At 37.5% G+C, this 8,742-nt stretch overlaps 1 protein-coding gene across 3 annotated transcripts in view; it reads right to left on the bottom strand.

The window, feature by feature from the left end:
* Positions 1 to 826: 826 nt before the first annotated feature.
* svopl (SVOP-like) overlaps positions 827 to 8,742 on the bottom strand; it is a 7,964-nt gene continuing 48 nt past the window's right edge. The window contains exons 1-17 of one of the 3 annotated variants that reach the window (XM_084113100.1): positions 8,673 to 8,742; positions 8,435 to 8,534; positions 7,724 to 7,895; positions 7,509 to 7,609; positions 7,310 to 7,408; positions 7,004 to 7,075; positions 6,784 to 6,908; positions 6,311 to 6,374; positions 4,610 to 4,735; positions 4,411 to 4,539; positions 4,122 to 4,195; positions 3,795 to 3,991; positions 2,721 to 2,832; positions 1,692 to 1,773; positions 1,351 to 1,440; positions 1,143 to 1,256; positions 827 to 1,030 (exon numbers count right to left, since the gene is read on the bottom strand). The exon at positions 8,673 to 8,742 is cut by the window's right edge and continues 48 nt beyond it. In XM_084113100.1, the coding sequence (XP_083969226.1) occupies positions 1,019 to 1,030; positions 1,143 to 1,256; positions 1,351 to 1,440; positions 1,692 to 1,773; positions 2,721 to 2,832; positions 3,795 to 3,991; positions 4,122 to 4,195; positions 4,411 to 4,539; positions 4,610 to 4,735; positions 6,311 to 6,374; positions 6,784 to 6,908; positions 7,004 to 7,075; positions 7,310 to 7,408; positions 7,509 to 7,609; positions 7,724 to 7,856 (1,530 nt within the window). In that variant the 5' untranslated portion in view covers positions 7,857 to 7,895; positions 8,435 to 8,534; positions 8,673 to 8,742 and the 3' untranslated portion in view covers positions 827 to 1,018. Of the gene's footprint in view, positions 1,031 to 1,142; positions 1,257 to 1,350; positions 1,441 to 1,691; positions 1,774 to 2,720; positions 2,833 to 3,794; positions 3,992 to 4,121; positions 4,196 to 4,410; positions 4,540 to 4,609; positions 4,736 to 6,310; positions 6,375 to 6,783; positions 6,909 to 7,003; positions 7,076 to 7,309; positions 7,409 to 7,508; positions 7,610 to 7,723; positions 7,896 to 8,434 lie in introns of all 3 variants that reach the window. The other 2 variants (XM_084113102.1, XM_084113101.1) reach the window with 2 other exon arrangements.

Here is an 8,742-nt window from a genome sequence, read left to right as displayed (position 1 = left end):
CATATTTGGGGGTCCGTGGCATCTGAAAGATTGGAAACCCCTCAACCAAATTAAAATATGGTCAGTAACGAAGGTTAATACTGTGTTGAAGAGAATATTATGAGGAAAAACAACGTACGATATTAAAATCCAGAAGATTCCCTCGCTTGAGCTGAAGCGTCTGCTAGTTAACTCACCAAAACTCTACCTACACGATAGCCTCTTTACACAACACAAACTCAAACGTATTACTACCATAGACTGTAAACTTACTAGTAGCCTAAGCTAAAAAAAAGTTAGCTAAAGTAGGCTAGTCAGAATGCGTAAATCACGTTGTGAATGCGCGCTTGTCGTAACAACTCACAGAACACGGACAATGAATAAATGAAGCACAAATCATTTATAATGTTGTATTTCGATTAAGTAGGCTACTTATTATTTCCGGGGCATAGTTTTCACCACATGAACTGTTTTTTTGATAAATGCTGATAATGTTGTTTTAGTGGACTAAAATGAATGCCATTTTAGTAAATCTGACTATAAATGAATGAAAAGGACATAAAAAATACTGACTAAACATAAAGAATTTTTCTGTCAAAAGACAAAAATTATGACCAAAACAAAACAAACCCTCTGCTACTGTAGCCTACTCCTGAATGAATAAATGAATGAATGAATACATTTTAGCATATACCGGCTTAGACGACGCTTACGGAAAAATGGACAAAAAATATAGATGACTTATCTTGTTTGCAAGAACGTATAGAATGTTTTGTCCAATAAAATGCACACTAATATGAGATTGCCCACTAATATTAACTATCAGTGACTAGCAATAGCAAATCATGGGTTTGCCAGGCTTTAATATTCCAACTTGTTAACACAGGAAAAGGGTTTTTAACAGATTTTGCCATTATTACTCTTGAAGAACACAACACAAGGCAACAAAATTAATTACAAAACGGTTTCAGCTTTAATGAGATAATGTTTTGTTACAAAAGTGATATTGTCCTTCATCTCCATTGAGGTGTTGGCTATTTCAGCCATGTTGCTGAAAGAGAGGGGAAAAAAAAACTAAATTGTTAAACTGTAAGGAAGATAAACAAAATCATCTCAGTTTGACCTCAGTAAAAAGTTGCTTTGAGAGTTGTGAAGATGCTTACCAGTAATGCTCGTCCTTTGGTCTCAATGGGCATAAAGGCCACTCCTATTGCACAAATCACACACGCTATGGCGAACGGTGACAGGGCCAAAATCACAGACCTAGACATCAACACCTATGACACATGCAAACAATGTTATCTTTGTGTAAATCAATAGCGTTAAACACAAAACACAGATATTTATTTAGATGAACACACACATGCACACCTGTGCAATGAAAGGTGCAATCATTCCTCCAACTCGACTGAAGGATGTGCAAAAGCCCATTCCAATTGAGCGCACGGATGTGGGATAAACCTGCAAACACACACCAATCATTCGGCTTTAACTTAAATACAATATTAACTCTTCTTTTAAAGGTTGAGTTCACACAGAAATGAAAATTCTGTCAACAAGTACTCATCCTCATGTCATTCCAAATCCATAAGATTCTTATGGGTTTGGAACGACATGAGGGTTAATTAATTGATGACAATATTTTCATTTTGGGGTGAATTATTCCTTTAAGATATCAAGAGGAAGTGGAGTGTTCATGTGTTTGGTCTCACCTCTGCTGTGTAAATATAGACCACATTAAAATTCATGGAAACCATAGAGCGCAGAAGGAAGAGCAGTATAGTGAAACCAAACCTGCAGAGGGACAGACACATAATTCAGTCATCTACTTCAGCTGCACTTCTAACACATGACCACAAGAGGACCACGAATTGTTTGAGCACCCCTATTGTAAGTAAACGGCTGTGTGCAGAATAGCATACTGCCATACTGCTTTCTGCAGTATAGTTTATGTACACTGTTCAAAGTATGTATAGAATACGTAAAACAGATGGTACTATAATTAATAACTAAAGCAATAATAATAGCAGTATGTACTTACAAGCAGGTACACACGATATAATTCAATATTAAGTGAACATACTTCATTAGAATTATATAAATGCACTGTAAAAAATAAACATTGTAATGTAAAGTGTGACCAATGAAAAGCATTGTTATTTTAGTATCATTCATATATTATTAGTTTTTATTTTTATATTTTCCTTTTTCATTAAAATTTTAGTTAAAACAATTAGTTTTTTACGCATTTAATTTTTTTTGTTAACTTTTATGTTATATTTACATAAAATTTTTCCATACTGTACATTATGTTGTGATGCCTAAATTCACTTTTAGCATTTAAAACAACTGATTGTAATTTTTAGCATTTTATTTGTACTTTATTTAGAATTTTAATATCGTCATTATCGGTTATCTGCCATAAATTGAAAATAATTATCGGCTTATTGGTTTTGTCTTTAATTTTTAATATCAGTGTATCCTTACTATATGATCTACATATTACTCCTGAGTTGTTGAAAATGATATTAGGCATTATAAAATGATTTACGCTGATTAGAGATAAATATATTTGATTTAAGTTAACGTTTATTTTATGTTACATTTATGCATTTGGTAGACGCTTTTATCCAGAATGATTTATATTGTATTCAAATGCTATTTCAATGAACAAAAATGCCTTTTATGGTTTTAATTTTAATTTCAAATCATTTTAGAGAACAAGAGAACAATATACTCACATTGTTGTGCAAATATTAACAAGCATGAAAAAGACGGCACACAACACCAGCAGTATGGCCATGCTGGGCTTCCGTCCGAATACATTTAACAAGGCGATATTGAGGGGGATGACTGCAGAGGAAACACACACATCAGCTTTTAACATTCAACCAAGCGGAGTATGGCTTTGTCCCAAATGGCGCACTTTATGCGGACTTTCGGTCTCGTGGACTTGAATTGCGCGTGCTCGCTGAGTCTACGAGTCCGTAGGCCGTCCCATTCAGCATTTTACCGCTCTGAAGTGCGCTCAGCAGCGCCCCCTTTGTACCCTTGAAGCGGTCTTCCACGAAGCCCACATAGAAGCAGGCTCCACACACTTTAACTACCCAGGAATCCTTGCGAAAGGCCAATCAGACAACGGATGGGAGGAGATTTCACTCACGGATAATTGTTGACATGGCTGAGAAGAAAATATTACGGTTTTTATGACCTAAATGACCATTTTACCAGTTGTTACCTACAGTTTATACAAACATTATGGTCATCATAAGTTGATGTGGTTATGATTCATTAAATAAATAGAACCGAATGTCAGGGCTTTACTGAGTCATATGTAAACATAGTATGAATATTGAAACCTGTAAATTGAAAAAATTATGTTTAAATTATGTTTTAAAATTGTAATCTGAGTTCAAATGGAACATTATGTAGCCTATTATTATGTACAACTGTATACATCATTTAAATAAGCATGATATATCTATTGTCTAATGCCCAGGTGATATGCACAATATCAAAATATAGAACTGTAAAATTAGGATGTGTAGTTGACATGCAGATAAGACGTCGGAGTGCAAAAATGTGATTTCTCCTGGCCAACAACAATCAGGCCGTTATTTCCGGCGTGCCGATCGAGTCTGTCCCAAAAATACCTCTCAATGCACCCTCGTGGACTCGTGCCAAGGGCCCTATAGGTCTGCACTACATGACGTCACCAAAGTTTGGACTCTGAGGAAGTCCACAAGTCCGGAGTGTGCCATTTGGGACAGGGCCTATGTGAAACTGGGGTGAGTGAGAGGTCAAAGGTCACTCACGTGCCACCTCGCCCAAACAGCTGATGAGGAGGGTCTGGTAATCAGCCATGTTGAAGGGGATGCAGTAACACAGCGCCTCCTCCTGTTTGTGTTTGATCTGGTGCTCTTGGTCGGCATCTGTAACACATAGAAGGTTCTTCTCCAGTAACTCGGAGCTGCTCAGGACGGAGCCGTAATAGATGAAGGAAGCCACAAACCTGTGGATAAACAATGCAATACATCACACATTTAGCATACAAAAACTACACAGGAACTGAGAAGTGTATTTGCTGATTAGATTACACACACAAACACACATTAACCAAAGGGAAAAGTGTTAGACATTACCATGAGTACCACAACAAAAGTGATGTTCTTCTATAAGCCGGGCTGATCAGAGTGAATGCATTTCCTCTTTCTGTCTGAACACAAACAGTTCTGTCAGTTGTACTCTTCAGTGCGTTTACACTTACATAAAAGCATAAATTAATCAGTATACTGTATTTCCTAAGTGTTCAAAAGTACCTATTATCTGAAACTAATAATATATTTTTGAATCCAGGCTTCATTTAATTGATTTCATACACACTCTGTCATAAAGGACTCAGATAAAGAAAAAGGAACTTCTCATACATACCACTTCAGGTTCCCGTAGTTCTCCTTCCGGTAGGGAGACGCCATTCATCCTGGCGATCCAATTAAGTGTAGACAATGCTCCTTTTATGTTACCTGCCGAGACCTGGAACCGTGCAGACTCGGGAATAAACTAAGATGGAGGAAAAGAGTGACCTTCCATTTCCTTCAGCATATTTCAACGGCATTTAGACAAAACTCACCAAGAATAGGCCAAGGAGTATGATGCTGGGAATGATGGAGAAACGGATCATCCAACGCCAGCCCATCGTGGGCACCACCGTCATACCGAGAACGATAATAAGCATAGATCCCAGCATCCAGAAGACCTGTCCACCAACACAGGTAAGGTCAGTATTGGAGGTTAGAGCTTAAATCGGGCCCAAAAAATCAAGCCCGACCCAACCCGAGCCCGAACACGTTGTGTCCGAGCCCGGCCCGACCCGACACGTTTACTGTAATTATGAGCCCGAGCCCGATTCAAACCCGACCATTTTTAATATGTGGGCCGTTATAACCAGGGGCGGTGCCAGAATTTTTTTTAAGCAGGTGCTGCTGTGCTCATTTAGGCTACAGGAGGGAGCTGCGCAGTTATATATATATTATAAATACTATTAATAAATGAGCAAAAATTGGCCACGCAATATTCAATATTCAATTATTTTAATTATCACAATTAAAGTTTTAATTTTATTAAATTGAACAAGCACAACATTCAGCATTCAATCAAATATTCTTAAATATTCATTATTATTAATAATGTTACTTCAACATATTGTTATTTCAACATAATATGTGTGAGCAACAAGCAAGATGTGCATTTGTAAATTCGGTGACAGCGTGTTTTACGAGTTTCAAATGGTGTGACCGTGGCGCGCCGGCGACTTCATGTCATGATTATAATATCTGCTATATTGCTTTTTATGTATTAAAACCAGGCAATTGGTTGATGGAAAATGTATTAAAATTAAGACACAATTTATACTAAACGAAATTCACTTTAAAGAAAAGCTTTCTTCAAAACAAAACTTAACAAACTTGAAACTATGTGCTTATTTAATGGCTAAAACACGTACTACAGACTCTCTTTTTGTACAAATTGCAGCACATTCATTTAATTCTGAATTTTGCACATGTAAGTTGAAAGGCATTTGTTTGTAGTAAAACATATCTGTAACATTTATCAAGTTCATAATTGTGCGTGCATTCATTAATTATTATCTTAATGAATAGACCTAATGCGACAAGGAAGAAGCATGCAAACTGCGTTGTTTGTTTATTCAGAAATAGTTGAATGGATCGGAAAACAAAGTAACAAAAGCGGATATTGAGGCCTGAGGCTGACTACTATAATAATTTCTGTCATGGCAAGACTGCTTGTCTGTTCATCGTGGAAGTCCCCGTTTTTTTTGTTTGCTGTCATAGGTGCGCATTTAATGCACGAGACAAAGCCAACACATTATGTTGTCACTCCCCACGACTAGTTTAAAATGTGTCCATACCTCCGATTTTCCTCCAAACTTGCTCAAAGTTAATTCTCCTGTTTTAATTTTTTTCTTTGCTTCTTCAAGATCCATGTCGCACTTAGAATAGCAACAGAATAGCCTACAGCACGCACAGCAGGTGTGATGCGTCACGCGTGCGAGACTGCGAGTGCGAGTGGACTAGACGCTGCACATGACACGTGACGTGCTTTATCAAGGGCCCGACCCGACCCGGCCCGAGGACAGTGGCGGGAAATATCGGCCCGACCCGGCCCGAGTCCGGGCTCGGGCTCGGGCAGAGAATTAAAGCTCTATTAGAGGTTTTCCAGTTGCAGGTCAAACATCAATTAAAAAAGCTCCTTTAAAGGTGCTATAGAAAAATAAAGTTATGATTATTATAATTTTCCATTTGGTACTCACTGTGGCAAGAGGCAGCAGGAATGCTCTGTGTTTAGCCGGGATGAATTCGGTCTTCAAAATAAACCTTTAAAAAGAGAGTTTTGGAGAGTTAGTCAATGCATTTGAATTATTATTTTTATGTATTCTGGAAAATCAAGGTTACCACAATTTATGACCGATGAATTTCCATGACCTTTTTCAGTTGTTTATGATTACTGGTTCAAGGTTTAAAACACATTTTGAAAATGAATCATTCAAACATAAATTACTCAGAAGAATAATGTTCTCACAAAATGAACATTTCTATGGCACAAGCAAGTCGTCGTCTAACAAAGAGACATTTTTGAAATATTTTTCAGCAAAGCATATCTTGATAAAATGTATAATTGTATATTTCCAGAACAGAAAAACACTATTTAAATAAAACTCCTTGACATTTCCAGGTTTGTATGTATTGAAAGTATGTGAGTACAGTATGTTTAGCGTAATCTCACCCTTGAGATGTGGCTGCAACACCGCAGCCCACCATACAGCGCAGGAAGATGAACCAGCCGTACGATGGAGAGAATGAAGTGAGCAGAGAAAAATATGATGCCCATATAAAACCACCAAACACCACCTGTGCACACAAACACATGATTTTCCCTTAAATCTAATTTAGCATAAAATCACAATATACCACTTGTTATGGATTAAATCGGAATATCGTCTGACCTTCCAGCGTCCATATTTGTCGGCAACATAGCCACAGAGGACCCCAAATACCATAAAACCCAGGAACACCATCTAAAAACAAAATACAAGTCCTTTAATGATGATATCATCATGAATGAAGATAAACCTGGGATAGAAGGAAGTATTTTAGCATTAAATAATTGATATCACCTATAAATAGATACAAAAATCTCAACCAAACTGGTCAGATAGACACATGTGTGCAACTTGCACTTCAACATTCCATTCCTGTCAAACTTCAAAATGGAAACAAAATAAAGCACTCTGATTGGACGAGCTCCTCACCGTGGAGACAAGAGCCACCTGCCAATCCTCTAGACGCCATTCACAGCGGATCTCAGGAGAAACCACAGCTAACAACATGATCTCCATTGCCTCCACTATCTACACACACACACACACACACCAGCAATGAAACATGTAAGCAGTAAAGACAGTATGCTGGTTAATGAATTACAGAGACAAACACATACACTTGTCTTACATTGGCACTACCCATGATGACAAAAAGCAGAATATGAAAGCGTCCAAAGCCGATAGTCTCCACAGCATCCTCAACGGTGTAGTATTTCGGTTCTGTGTGGGCTACGGAGGTCAAAATCCCACTCGATTAGGTGACTGGAAGCTACTTAAGGAATTGCATTGCTCTCTGAGAGTAAACATATCTACTTTAAGTTTTTTTGTTTGCTTGTTCCTTACCTTTGGCCTCGGCAGGTTCAGCAGGTGTGTTATTGCTGCTACTGGTGTTGATCTCTTCCTCCAGCTCCAATTCCTGAAGCTGGATGCCATTGACCAGCTTGGTCTTCATGGAAGACGATCGCTTTAATGCCATCCTCTCTGAAAAGTCGACTTATTTCTTCAATCGCAGGCACTGAAAAGTTTGGATGAAACTTTTTATGTTAACAAAACAAGGCTAAGACCTTAAAGCAACAGAAGAATGCTTAAAAAACTTATGATGGTATCATACTTTTTGGACACGGTAGCATGGTATTACTGTGATTTTGTTTTTGACATATACCATGATAATACCATGGTTTTAGGGAAATTTACCATGTTTTTGGACATGGTACCATGGTAATCACCTATTTTTTGGACAAAGGTTACACCATGTTTCTATCACATATCATGATAATATCATGTTTTTTGGACATAAACAAGTTTTCTAGGACAAGAACCATGGTAATATCATGATATTCTTTTATATACCTTTTGATTATTAAACAAATACCATGGTATATCAATAAGTTTTATCATTCAGTAGCATTTTATGACCACTTGATACCTTCACTGTACAGCCATAGTATTTTTTAAGTGCTCTGATTATTTATGTCACAAAAATCACACCACACAGCAGACTAATCTACTTAATAGCCTATATGACTTTTTTATGTGAGCATAATAAATTCTTACTATAACATCGGATGATGAGCTCATCAAACACGATTCTTCGTCATGTCGAAGCTTTTCCCATCGCATCTCATCCCGATTGACACTTTTTTGATACTGTAGTCTATTTGACAGAGAGGCAGCTGATCAAGAAATTCCCGTATGTTGTGTCAAGACCTTTCCGCGATTTATGCAAATCAGTCTCGCAAAACGCTGATAAAAATGGGTCCAGGAGATTTCTGAACGATAAAATCCTACTTACTTCGCTTGTATAATCCAGATTCTTAACTCTGTATAAATTTTAAACTCCCAGATGCAGCATCAAACTCTCC

Source organism: Abramis brama (assembly GCF_963993115.1).
Source record: "Abramis brama genome assembly, chromosome: 4".
Lineage (NCBI taxonomy): Eukaryota > Metazoa > Chordata > Actinopteri > Cypriniformes > Leuciscidae > Abramis > Abramis brama.
The sequence above is the reverse complement of the archived record's forward strand: the minus strand, read 5'-3'. Positions and strand labels throughout refer to the sequence as shown.